The sequence below is a fragment of the Bos grunniens genome, chromosome 10 (assembly GCF_055505025.1).
Source record: "Bos grunniens cultivar Pamir isolate PY7600 chromosome 10, Bosgru_T2T1.0, whole genome shotgun sequence".
Taxonomy (NCBI): Eukaryota; Metazoa; Chordata; class Mammalia; order Artiodactyla; family Bovidae; genus Bos; species Bos grunniens.
Window position 1 is genome coordinate 81980830 of NC_141174.1, and position 13330 is coordinate 81994159.

The following is a 13330-nucleotide window of genomic DNA, read 5'->3' on the forward strand; positions in this document are numbered from 1 at the left end:
TGGAGTGCTTAAGAGGTTCTTAATATTTACTGACTGCAGAAAGCTCTGAGGAAGAGTGATCAGGTTAAACATTAGGCCTGAGAGGTGACTGATTCACTGTGGGAGAGATTTGGGATGTTGAGAACTTGAGCCCGCCTGACTCATTCCCTTCTGTAGTGAGGAATTGTGCCTGGGAAAACAAAAAGACATTTCCTTTATAATATCCTGTCTGGAAAACACCTCACACTGAGTGGTAATGACCAGGCTTTCATTTGGCAGGTTGTAGAGGTGGCTTGGGGCCTTGCTCGTTCTTTTCCTATCCAGGTGCCTCAGGAGGTGGTCTAGGAAGCACAGTCTGAGAGGAGCAGGACATTGGATTATTTTTAAGCCAAGAAAAACCAAGCCAATCAGAAGGAAAACCTGGGATTCAGCCCGTGGTATAATTACACAGGCTTTTACAGTCTCAAAATGACATCTATCTGTCTATGCAAGACACTGAATGTAGGCAGGGGCTAGAAATAACTCCATCTGATAATGGGTATAAAATTCAAGCATAGAATAAATAACTCACAAAACTGGAATTTGGACCAGGCCTATTGATTCTCTTTCCCATTTTGGCCAACAAAGTGATGTCTGGCCTACTTTGAGTTTTATTGCTTTCAGATTAGTAGAACTGATGTGGTAAGGTGGAAATTTATAGTTAAGATCAAAGAAGGCCAAATTCAAAGAATTAGCTCTCATCTCAGGCTTCTTGGGTCCTTGAACTTTATCTAATATTTAAACCACATATGCTGTTTATTTCTTCCTAAATGATCATGAAAAGCAGAGACCAACAGCTTCCAGCATGTCTAGAAATTTCCCCAAGATTTGGTTCATTGAGATAACTGCAAATCAGGTGTATAAATCAGATTCTTAAGTCGTTAAAACAACCTCATGAGACACTGGTTGACTTTCTTGTTCATTTCTTTCTTCTCTTGTGAAGACTAGTTTGCTAGATTTCCTCTTTTCTGGGAGAGCCTTGGCTATTGATATTCTTGGGTAGTTTCTCTAAGCATTCATCATTCATTGCTTTTATATACCTTACAGTAGGACTTGATTTTAGGTGTTTGATCTCAAGGCTCTCTCATTGCCTTAACATAATGTATAGCATTTGATATAATACATAATTACTGCTCATGCAGGTGTTGTGAGAAAAAACCATGACTGGCAGAGAAGATAATAACTTCTGTTTGCATTTCTTTAAAGGATGGCTTAATTTATGCAGTGGCACCTGTGTTGTCTTCCAGTAGGTTGTAGAACCACCCATATTATTAGTAGAGCTTCACATATAGTAATCCTGGTACCTACTTTGGTGGGTGGGAGGTTAGGGCATGGGATTGGTTCCATTGCTCTGTTCTGACCTGAAATGCATGTTATCAAAGCTGAATATGAGGGTGGGTCTAAAGAGTGACTAAGAAGCAGGGCTCTGAGCCAGTAGTTGGGGCTTTGTATCCTGTTCAGCATAGGCTCCCATGGTAACTGCATTCAACACTTTCTCACAGCTGCTCCTGACATCACTGGCCATAAACGGAGTGAGAACAAGAATGAAGGGCAGGATGCCATGATGTACTGCAAGTCAGTTGGCTACCCCCACCCAGAGTGGACATGGCACAAGAAGGAGAATGGTATGCTCGTGGTGAGTAGGAGGCAGCCCTGGTCCTCTGTATGTGGGTGTCTGTGGTTGCTGGAGTTTCTCCTGGGGTGCTCCAGACATCTGGACAAGTTTCTGCAACCTGCCATACTAGCTGTCATGGCTTGGGTCACCCTTTCTGGGGTCATGGTTATATCATGAATTTGAAGGGCACTGATAGTCTCTGCTTAGCATGGAATCCCGACATATGAATTTATTAAAGCTGTCTGGTAAAAGGCTTGGCTGTTTGCCTTCAAGATAAGACACCAAGAAGAGCTAACCCCAGTCTTAAAATTTTACTATTATTCTAGTCCATTTATCCTAGAGAAAATATTGTTCTTGTGGTCTTAATGTATTTTTCTTGATTTTTGGGAAAGGCAAGGCAGTAAGAGCAGTTAATAGTATTATATATTCCCAAAACATATTAAATTACTGATTAGGAATTGAGACAATGTAAGGCAGCCTTAGACATTGGAAATCTGACAGTATCTGCTCCAGAAAAGGTCAGAGGAAACATCTTTTCCAATCTGTGGGATGACTCCTGATGGTATTGGGAGAGTCAAAACTTCAGACTCTTGATTAATGCTTGACCAATCTCCTGTTCTCTCAGATGGGATGTCATACATTCCTCTCCAGGCTTTGTATGCCTAGAACTCTACTTTTCAGGCATCCTCTTTGATTGTCAGTCTTCAGAATCAGAAGGGACCCTAGAGATCATGTAATCCAGGTTCCTTAGAAAGATTATAAATATTAACCAAGGTAAATTGGTGGTGGAACCACAAAAGTTTCTTCCATATGATAGTACTTTAAAAATACCCTTTGAAATTATAAGCAAGGTGAAAAGACAGCTCTCAGAATGGGAGAAAATAGGAAATGAAACAACTAATAAAGATTAATAAATTAATCTCCAGAATATACACGGCAACTTACGCAGCTCAGTGTCAGAAAAACAACCCAGTCAAAAAGTGGGCAGAAGAACTAAACAGACATTTCTCCAAAGAAGACATAAAGATGGCTAAAGAACACATGAAAAGGTGCTCAACCTTGCTTATTACTAAAGAAATGCAAATCAGAACTACATTGAGGTATCATCTCACACTGGTCAGAATGACCATCATCAAAAAAGTCTACAAGCAGTAAATGCTGGAGAGGGTGTGGAGAAAAGAGAACCCTCTTGCATTGTTCATGAGGATGCAAACTGATACAGCCACTATGGAAAACAGTATGGAGATTCCTTAAAAAACTAGGAATAAAACTATCATATGACCCAGCAATCCCACTACTGGGCATGTACCCTCAGGAAACTAATTGAAAGAGACACATGTACTCCAGTATTCACTGCAGCACTATTTACAATAGCTAAGACATGGAAGCAGCCTAGATGTCCATCAACAGATAATGGATAAAGGAACACATTTGAATCAGTTCTAATGAGGTGGATGAACCTAGAGCCTATTATACAGAGTGAAGTCAGAAAGACAAATATCATATATTAACACATATATGGAATCTAGAAAGATGATCCTGATGATCCTGTTTGCAGGACAGCAGTGGAAACACAGACATAAAGAACAGACTTATGGTCACAGAGAGGGAGGGAGAGGGTGGGATGACTTGAGAGAGTAGTATTGAAATATATACATTACGTGAAATAGATAGCCAGTGTTAATTTGCTGTATGATGCAGGAAATCCAAAGGCTGGTGCTCTGTGAAACCTAGAGGGGGTAGGATCCAGAGGGAGGTGGGAGGATGGTTTAGAGGGAGGGGACATGTGTATACCAATGACTGATTCATGTTGATGTATGGCAGAAACCATCACAATATTGTAAACTAACTATCCTCCAGTTGAAAATAAAATTTTAAAAACCCTTTGAAGGCTTGTGGACCAAAGATCATAAGTGAGAAATGTGGAATTAGTGAATGAGTAGAGCAGGTGTTAGAGGAGTTGGCAACTTTTCAAATCCTAGGGTTGAAGTTTCACAGAATAACTCTTAATTTTGAAGGCTATTAATTTCTCATTTTAGCAAAACCCATACTTAAATGTAGACATGATTTATGCTATAGCTAGACATCATTCTGGGGATTATATTTACCTTTCTTCTCTACTGTTTCTGGTTACCCTTTAGTTGCCTCATGTGAACTGACACAAGAGTCAGATTTTTCCCCTGCTAGTATGCCATGAGATCAGCGCTGCAAACCTGTTCCAGCTCCACCCAAGCCCCTGGTCATGCTCTCACCCCTGCCTTCCCACACATGCCTGGAGCATTCCTGTCTAGCTTGGTCAGCTCTCCTCTCCCACAATCTAGTTTAAATGTTAGCTCTTCTCCAACTTCCCTTGACTCTTTCCAGCAGTGTCCACTCATTCTGCAGTGTGGCTCTATACATACCCTCTGTTGGCACTTCTTACATGTTCCTGGCACCATCCCTTTGGAGGTCTGGTTCCCTCTGGAGGTCATTTTTATGTCATGCTCTCCCTTTCTCACCTTCCTCTTATGTTAGATATAAAACATGTAGCATATATTCATAAATATCTCTTGACTAAACTTTCTTTTAACCTTGTAATTCTGAAAGGAAGTGGAAGTTATGAATTTCCTCCATTCTGACTAGTAGCAAGTTCTTAGCATTGTTTCTAGAGGAAGTTTAGGGAAACTTTCCAGAATTCACCAAGTGTGAAGTAGATGTGCTGAATCTGAAGTAATCAAATAGGCCTGATGTTACTGGATACATACCTGACCATGGAGCTTACACCCTTTCTCCATCCTCTTTCTAGTTATGGAGTTCTTATCTGGTGTTTGGAACAACATCCTAGATTAAGTCATCTTTTCTGGGTCTGCAGGGAAGGATGTCCCTTCACGCCATTAAAATTGGAGAAGTCCTGATTCTGCTAGAAGTTTACTGATTGGTTGTTGTTGAGATTGAAGGGAAGTCAGTGATCAAGTATTCAAAGTTCCTTGGACAAAAATGACCCTAGACACTGCTCCCTGATCCCGTTCAGTGTTTTGCTAAGGATGGAGAATAGTCTCATCCTGTGGTGGGCACTAATTCACCTACTCTGATATTTGTGTGTTCTCACTTTTTCTGCTCCTGACTAGGATATTGTCAATACCTCTGGCCGCTTCATCATCATCAACAGGGAAAATTACACTGAGCTGAGCATCACTAACCTCCAGATCACAGAAGACCCTGGCGAGTATGAATGTAATGCTACCAACTCCATTGGCTCTGTCTCCGTTGTCACCATCCTCAGGGTACGGAGCCACCTGGCCCCACTCTGGCCTTTCTTGGGAATTCTGGCAGAAATCATCATCCTTGTGGTGATCATTGTTGTATATGAAAAGAGGAAGAGGCCAGATGAAGTTCCTGACGGTAAGAGCATCCCTACAAAATAGCTGTAATGTTGGGGCTGGTTCCTTGGGGGTGGTTTCCAAGCACCCAAAGAGGACTATAAGGATGTTGGGATTTAGTCCCAAAAGGAGAGAAGGAAAAATTCTTATACTGGTTCCTCATTCCCTACCCCTAAGATTAGCCACTTTGAGCTATAATTACTAGCTCTGTCCTTCTATGTGGGTGTTCTTGAACCCCAGTCCCTTCTGCCCTTCAGGCCCCTTGTGGGGAATGGGCAGTTGTCAGTCTCTTTGTTCAGCTCTGTCCTCCTCCAATACAGATCATCAGGCAGATTGAGCTTGAGGAGAATCCAAGTCAAGCCTAGAAGCCACCCCAAGATCGCAGGCCACCTGGCCTTTTCAGGCAGATTTAAGGTATCTGATTGGTTGTCACATGGTTGCCTGGTATAGCCCCTATAGGTAACTGCACCAGTCCAGTCAAACTGTTCTTGGGAAAAGCCATGGGAACAGGTCACCCTTTGGTTCCCTTGGTTGGCCCCTTCAGAAGGTTTTCAAGGTTCCTGGTGAAGCAGGCCCCTGCCATTTGGCATTTTTGTCTGTCTCACAAAGAATGGTGGAGAGCATCTGACGCATCACCACCCCCAGTTAAACAAATAGCTAAGCAGTACTGCCTGGCGTCCTTGCCCAAGGTGGCACTCTCGGGCTGGCCCACGGTCAGAGAAGGGAGTGAACAATAGCAGCAGAACTACAGCCAATTGTTAGGCATTGGAAAGAACGAGAGTCTTAGATTGATAGACATACTTAGAGTCAGAAAAGGTTATGGAAGTTTTTATGTTTTTTGTTATGGATATTCCATTTCTAACTCTGTGATTGTAATTGGTGGGGGAGACTACTGATTAAGACTTGGACCCATAGTACTTCAGATTCCTAACTAGCTCCGCAGCTCCATCCTCCAGCCCTATAACATCACCAGCAAAAACAAATAATTGACCAGCCAACCATGATCACCACTTGCCTGTCACTGATTGGACTGAAAGAGTGTGCCCCTAGGCTCAGTGGAGGCCAGCTTTGGGTGACGGGGAGGATGTCAACCCCAGTGTGGCTCTTTTGGGCCCATGCTGTGTACTGGAGTGCTGTGCCCTGCCCCAGAGAGCTGTCTGTGTTTTTGTGGCTGGCCAGCAGGATGCACTGCCTGCCATGTGTGTCAGTGGAGAGTGCTAAGGGAGGTCTGGTGCTCCCTTAGAAAGAGTGCAGCCCTGAAGGCATGCCAGTGGCTTCAGGTTCTCTGGAAGGACATGTCTGAGAGCAGCAGCCACCTCTCCTTTTCCTCTTTGCTCAGCAGCTCCTCAGTCTCTTTGCTTGCACTCGGTAGAGGGAGGATTGTAGTGAGGTTGGTGACAAGGTGTTTTGTTGAAACTAACAGTGTATTTGGATTTCCATCCAAGTGTACATTTAGCAATGAACTAGATGGAGGAATGGGATGGACTCAGCTGGAAGCAGACGGGCCTTTGTAAATTCCTGGGCTTGTTTCTGTGTAACTAAGAGTTTCCTGGGATTTTTTACTTTCCTTCTCTTGGGTCCACAGAACTGCTATTCTGTGAAGTACAACTGCTTTCTTAGGCTTATCGTGTATGAGTAATGCTTGTTTCTCGAAATTTCTCTTTCTTATTACAAATTAGGACTTCCAAAGCAGAGTACCTATGTTTAGATCTGAGAGTAAAGGGAAAGAGTTGGCTGTCAGTGTGTTTCCACTGTTGGCTTACTAGGAGTGGTTTTGTCTTACTCCTGAAAAGAGCCTTTTCATTCCCTCTGAATGGTTTTGCTTTGTTAAATATCACCTTTCTTGGCTTCTGTTTTGGAAAGGTTGACATGCAAAAAGTCCGTAGAAAAAGGTAAAAATGAGCTTAAAAACTTGATTTTTTGACTTTTAAGACAAGGCTGGCTGCCCCTCTATTGGCAGAGTGACACATTGGCTTAGCCTGTCCCTGTCAGAGATTCGAGTCATTTTTGCAGGAAGCCATTTCACTTAGCAGGTTGCTGTCCCAGCATGTATGGAAGACCTCAGTGCTAACCTGAGAATGGTTAGCATTAATTCTGACAGCTGCAAGCACCTGCCCAAGGCAGCAGCTATCTTTTTTATAAGAGCTCTATGGCTGTTGAACACAAATGGGGATGAGTTTCTGATAAGAGACATCTGTGGCCAGCAAAACTCATGAACAGCTTCCTAAGGGGAAAATACTTCTTTTAAGATAATTATTATGGAGAGTGAATGAATCCTATGTAAGAGATGACTGCAGGGTAAGTGCAAAGTAAAACCTTCTTGCTCTAGTGTCTTAGAAAAATGCTGTAATGCAAGCAGCTTTTAACTTTGTTGTTGTTGAATTGGTGTGAAAAATCTGGGATACTGGGATTATTGCAGTGTTTGCCTTCTCTCCATTCCCCTCCTGATAGCCAGCACGGTCCAGGCTCTGTTCTCTGTCATGTCCCTTGCCCTTGCTTGAGCATTTCCATCCCATAGTTTTCTCCTTTGTCTTCCTCCCTCTTTTTCTCAGACTCCTCCCTATTCCTGCCCTCCCCTTTTTTCTTTTCTTCTGGAAGTAATTTTTTAAAAAAAGTTCCTCCATGACTTTTCCTTATGCTGTGTCTTTTTCTTCTTTAGCCAGTTTCCCCTCAACTCCTGTGCAATTCACAAGAGCAAACTCACCTCATGTGCTTTCCTCCCATCTTCCCTGCCTCAGATTTACATACAGATATATGCATACACTCCTTTTGGGAATGAATGAAGAGGTACATTATACCTGATACAGATTTGGGATTTTAGAGGTGATAAATTTTTTACCTATCAAATGACCGTTCATAGCTCTGTGTATTTATACCATTGTGAAAAAAAAATTTTTTTGTTTTTTTTTTAAAGAGGCCTGACATGCTTTTTCTCTGCCAATGGGTATACTGTTATCAAGATACAGCAATAATGTATTTCTAACTCAGCCTTTTTTATGTGAAAAAAGTTTATATAAAGGTCATAGTATTCATATTTGGGCAGTTTTTGAGTTTTTGGTAACTCAGCACTATATTAGAAAAGCACTAAGGGAATAATACAAAAGTATAAAAACACACGAATTTCAACTTACATAGTTCAGGCTATGTTTCACTAGAAAAGCAAATACTGCTTTAGAAAATACTTAGGGTTAAGGTTTAGCTGCTTTCTAGGTAAAGAAAAAGGCCCATGACTTTTTGTCTACTAGAAAAAGTAGAGCATTTTTGGGACATTTTGTAAGTGAAACTTATATCTAAATCTCCTAGGTCCCTATTATAGTGTCTTTGAGGATTAGTGCCCCAGTAGGTTGTCTTGTACGTAGATTATCTGCTTGTCACCTTTTACTGTCAATATTTTTAGTAACAGATGAGTCATGGAGCCAGGTGAGGGCTTTGTTTTTTGTTTACACACCTCCTGACTACATTCTTTGAAAATGTTAGATGATATTTCTCTAAAAAGACTAAATACAACTAGCATCCCTCTAGTCTTCCATCCACCTTACTGCTGGACACATGTTTGAGCACACCTTGTGGGTTGGTTCCCTGCTGACTGAACCCAGAGGGTGATGAGAGTGTGCTTTCAGCTCTCTCCCCAGTACCCTGAGGAGATGGGGAGTGAGCCTGCTCAGTTGTTGGGGCCTTCAGTTCTACTGCACATTTTACTGACCTTTAATGAAAACAGAAGCTGATTTAAGAAAAGTGCTGGCATCAAAAAGAGTTTTCTACATTCACCATTAGGGAGATAACCTTTATAAGCAAGTATAGGCACTTTTCCTTTAAGTTACTGGTACAAAAAATATTTGCAGTTTTGTGGGAACCATTTTTAGTGGCTGTGATGTATCCAAACTCAGACACTTCAGAATTAAGAGCTAGTCTAATGTGCCAAAATCAGTTAGATGATCAAAACATTGGTAGCATATGAAGTTTTACAAAGGCCAGGAATGTTGGGAAAGAAATACGAATTTTAAAAATGATATGCAAAACACATGTTGTCTCTTAACCAGGGGTCATCTGAGCCAGTCACAAGTTACCTTATGAAGAAAATATAATAAGACTGAACAAGGAAGCAAATTGGAAGTAATTGTTAATCTTCCTTGGATTTTGTGCTACTCTGCTGAGATCTGGCAAAATTTAAGTGGTTTTAGAAACCATAAAAACTCATCCTCAGTGAGATGAGGCAGTGAAAAAGCAGCCTTGACCAATCAACTCATTTTGACATTAAAGCCATCTTTTTTGAGATGGTGGTATATCAAGCAAGCTGCTATTTACTAGGCATCGCAGAGCACCCTTCCAGATTCTGGGGCAATGTAGGGGAAAGGGAGTGAGGGTTCTAGTGCATTCGATTGGGTAGACAGCACTCAGCAGAATCAGTGTGTGCAACAGCCCCACCAGGAACTTCACTCATAAGATGGATTCCAGAAGCATCTTGTTTCCATTATCCCCCAGCCCTCTTCCTCTCATCTAGTCAGTGGCTGTAATACCCAGCTGGAGAGAGTAGTCATTGTTTAAGTGGCTGTCTTTTGGCCTGAGGGTTTGGGGGTATGTTGATACTTGTCGGTTACTATGACTTCTTTTTTTTCCCCCTCAATTGCATCAAACCCTTAAAACATGGTGGTAAGTGAGTGATATGCATGCTTTTGGAGTTTGTTTAATCTCCGCTTCAGTCTATACGATGCACAGTTCATAATGTTAACACTTTTCTTCAAGTTTACTTCATTCACTTTCACAACTAATTTGGATTTCAGTTTGCTGTTTAATCCTCATTTACTTTAATTTTCGTACCTTTTTTCTGTAGTTCTGTTCTTTCCCTCTCTTCCGATTTCCCTGTTAGAGGTCAAGTTGTTACTTTGTTTGACCTGTAAAGAGAGAGTGGTACTGCAGATAGTGGTTCAGGTTAGGGAAATGGGAGACTTGAGGCTCTTTGTTCCTTGTAAATGTGAAAGTGAATTTGGGGAGAGAGATGAAGGGGCTGTGAGATGTAGACACTGTTGTGAACAGCAGCTGCTCCCACTTGCAGGCATGGTGGCAGCTACACCAGAGCCACTCTTGCTAAAACCCCTTCATGCAGCCCTTTGCACGTTAATCGGCTTGTTGGGCTGGGAAATGACGTTATTAATCAGGCACCAGGGTGTACATACATCCGCATTACTGAAGAAAGAAAAGCTCATGGTGTGAAGTGCTTCGGTTGGTGCTGACAGCGTCACGCTTTGAAAAGATGAGCTTGGCGATCGCGATTCCCTCTCCCCTGCTTTTTTTCCTCTTAAAATTGGGAGTAGATTGGTGGTATTCTTGAATCAGCTATCTTGCTTTAGAATTCTGTGTTTTCGGGTACACAGCCAGAGCACTAAAAATACTTCTAAGTCTGCTCCTGCCAGTCCCTGCAGTGCTTCGTTCCTAGCATGTAGCTGAGCTGGCGTGGCCGGGACGCTGAGAGCGTTGGGCGGTCGCGCTGAGGGAGGATCCAGGCCAGGCTCGTGTGTCTCAGTGCCCGATGCATCTCTGTACAACTCCACCGTATAACAGCGCACAGCTGTCTTGGGTGTCTAAGTCTTAGTTCGTTCTCTGTACTGTTCAATAGTGTGCTGTTTTTAGTAGTAGAATCCTGTGGACACTGGTGTGTCACTAGCCTATTGTTTTGGCTGATAAGTCATTGGTTTGTGGTTAGTTTTGTTTCCGTTTTTGTTATTTTTTGTTATTTTTTGTTTTTTTTTTTTTTGAAATCCTTTTTGCTCCAGTCACTGTGTGTGCTGGCGGTGGCTTTGCCTCTCCGTTGCCTCGAAGGAACAGGTGGAGCAATGTCTCCCTCTGACAGACATTACTCCTGACGTGTGCTCCTGCAGATGCCTACACTGAGACTGTAATCTCCATAACTGCTTCATGTGCACCAAGCCCCCTTGTGGAATCCTGCTGAGAGTTTTTCTAGAAGCCTTCAGTTCTGAATCATTTAGTCTCCCTGACTTTTGTAAAATAAAAAGAAACTAAGAGCACTTAACTTGTTCCCCCACCTTTATGGGCCTTTAAAAAAATCTTGTGTGTCTGTGTATATATATATACACACACACACACACACATATACACACTCACATGTATAACCCTTACTAAAGGGGACCAAGTTGCCCTTAGTTGAAACAGGGAAGAAAAACTTGGTAAATCAGAATCAGAAAATACCAATTTAAGAAGGCACTTAAACTCAGAAAATGTAAGTGTTTTGATTAAAAAAAAAAAAAAAAAGAGATAACTCATGGCTCATCTGGGTTCAGGTTCTGGTTTTGGCCAGGGCACAAGAATGAGCCTGTTTTTCTGTCTGAAGTCTTTTCTAGAGGGATGTCAGCACTACTCAGCTTTCTCTGGTCTGTCACAGAACATCTTCTGGTCTGCATACACTTGCTGCTGGCATAGCCCAGCCTGACTGACCCACTATTAGGTTGAACTGTTGTGGCTTCCTCTATCTTATTCTCCAGACTACAGACTCTCGTAAAGATTACAGAACAGCAAGAACAGTGTCCTGTGGGGAAGAGAGGATGTGTGGCTAAACGTGTGGCACATACACATCCATCTTACATTGCAGGATTGAGTCAGAACTATGCATGCATTCACCACAAGAAAACAAACAGCAGGATTTTACAACTGAAATGTTGGTTTGTCTTCTCATCTATTTAAGAGTGAACCACTGGAACTTGGGGACAAGATGAGTATAATAATATTGCAGCCTATCTGTCCGCTACAGTTGCAGTTTTTCATGACAAGCATTCAAAGTGTTAACTAAAACCATTGAAACAACATACCTGCCATTAAAAACCTGAATCTAGAAATAACAACTCCATGAGTGTTTTGCACCTCCAGATGGAATGGCCTTGAATAAATGCTATGAATAGCCATGTTTGCCACTTGCTGTTTGCTGTTTTATTAACCCTGATGCAGAGTCTCACAGTTTTCTCCCTTCTTCTCCTGTCTCTCAATGGATTATTAAAACCTGGATACCTGTGTAGACGATGAACCAGCTGGGCCAATGTAAGTACTTTGTTGGACTTTGGTTCAGTAGTTTCTGGTTGGGTTATTTTATATTTGCAGTTTAATTAAAGGGCATAGCTAAGATTGTAGGGGAAGACAGTGAGTGGAAAGCAATGTTGCAGTGTAGACTTCTTAGCTGGACATGGAGCTGACTGATAGCCCTTTGATTCCCAGGACAGGCTGTACACTTTTGTTCTTAGTAGCAATATAAAGTGGAATACCATGCAAAAAAAATGTTTAAAATTTTGCACACCCCATATGTTTAAATTGATACTGTGGGGGAAATGACCATTGTATCTGAGGCTTCAGGTTTTGTTCAAGCTGGACTATAGCATGGATAAACTGCCTGGCTCCGTTAAATTGTGGGTATTCAAGAGAGACAAAACTACAAATTTCAAATCAATCCAAGATTTGCACTCTTTCCTAGAGCTGGGGACTAAGAAGTCAGAGGCAGAAGTGTGCCCAAATTAGTTAAGTGCCAGAGAGCACAGCACTGCCTGTATATAATTAAGAGACGAGACGAGACAGTGGTGTTATGTAGAGAAAAAACTAATCACTCGCTTTTGTCATAGTTTATAAATCAAAGCCCATGTTACCTGGGTATTATCTGCCTTGGGAGTCAAAAGGATCAATTAAGGTTGTAGGCACTTTACACAGGGTGTATTAATTTTGTATTAATATCGTGCAGTAAAATTTCTTACTATACCAGGGATGGCAGTAAGTGAAAGAGTCCCTGTATTTCCATGTGTTATACTTTGAAAAGTTGCTACTGAGCTTGAGTTTAACTCTTGTAATGCAATTTTTCCTCCAAAGGAAAACCAACTCTACCAACAATCACAAAGATAAAAACTTGCGCCAGAGAAACACAAATTAAATACTACTTATAATGTAAGTATGGACTTCTAACTTTAGAAGTTTTAAGTTAGATTCAAATGAATGTGCCTCTTTTGACTTTATCACAAAGTCTTCAATAGCTGATGTTATGTTGCAAGATTTTTCAGTTGATTTCAGAGCTTCCAATACGATGGAACAAGTTGTCTGTCCAGTGAAGCAGCTGGAAAGGAACATTTTCAGCTGAGTTGTAAAACATAGATGCTTTTCAGAGTGTGTATGATGTTTCAAAGCATCACCTTACCACTTTACTTCTTTAAAAAGAGGTAAAAGTTAAATTGTCACCTTCTTAGGTGGATTATTCCTGAGGCCAGTTGGTCCCACTTTGCTTGTGGGGGCAAGGCAGAAATGGTGGCCAGGCCCAGCTGGGCCAGAGTGCCTGCTGCTTAGGCACATGGAG

The 13330-nt window shown here is 41.7% G+C and overlaps 1 protein-coding gene across 4 annotated transcripts in view; it reads left to right on the forward strand.

Annotated features, from left to right (window-relative positions):
- The window catches only part of NPTN (neuroplastin), a 64481-nt gene that overhangs the window by 50032 nt on the left and 1119 nt on the right, over window positions 1-13330 (forward strand). For 2 of the 4 annotated variants that reach the window (XR_015135244.1, XR_015135243.1), the window contains exons 4-8: window positions 1521-1654; window positions 4741-5014; window positions 5313-9642; window positions 12018-12039; window positions 12853-12888. Coding sequence is in view for 2 of the 4 variants with exons in the window: in XM_086322600.1 (XP_086178726.1) it covers window positions 1521-1654; window positions 4741-5014; window positions 12018-12039; window positions 12853-12913 (491 nt within the window). In the remaining 2 variants the exon portion in view is untranslated. Of the gene's footprint in view, window positions 1-1520; window positions 1655-4740; window positions 5015-5312; window positions 9643-12017; window positions 12040-12852; window positions 12928-13330 lie in introns of those variants that run through there. The other 2 variants (XM_086322600.1, XM_086322599.1) reach the window with 1 other exon arrangement.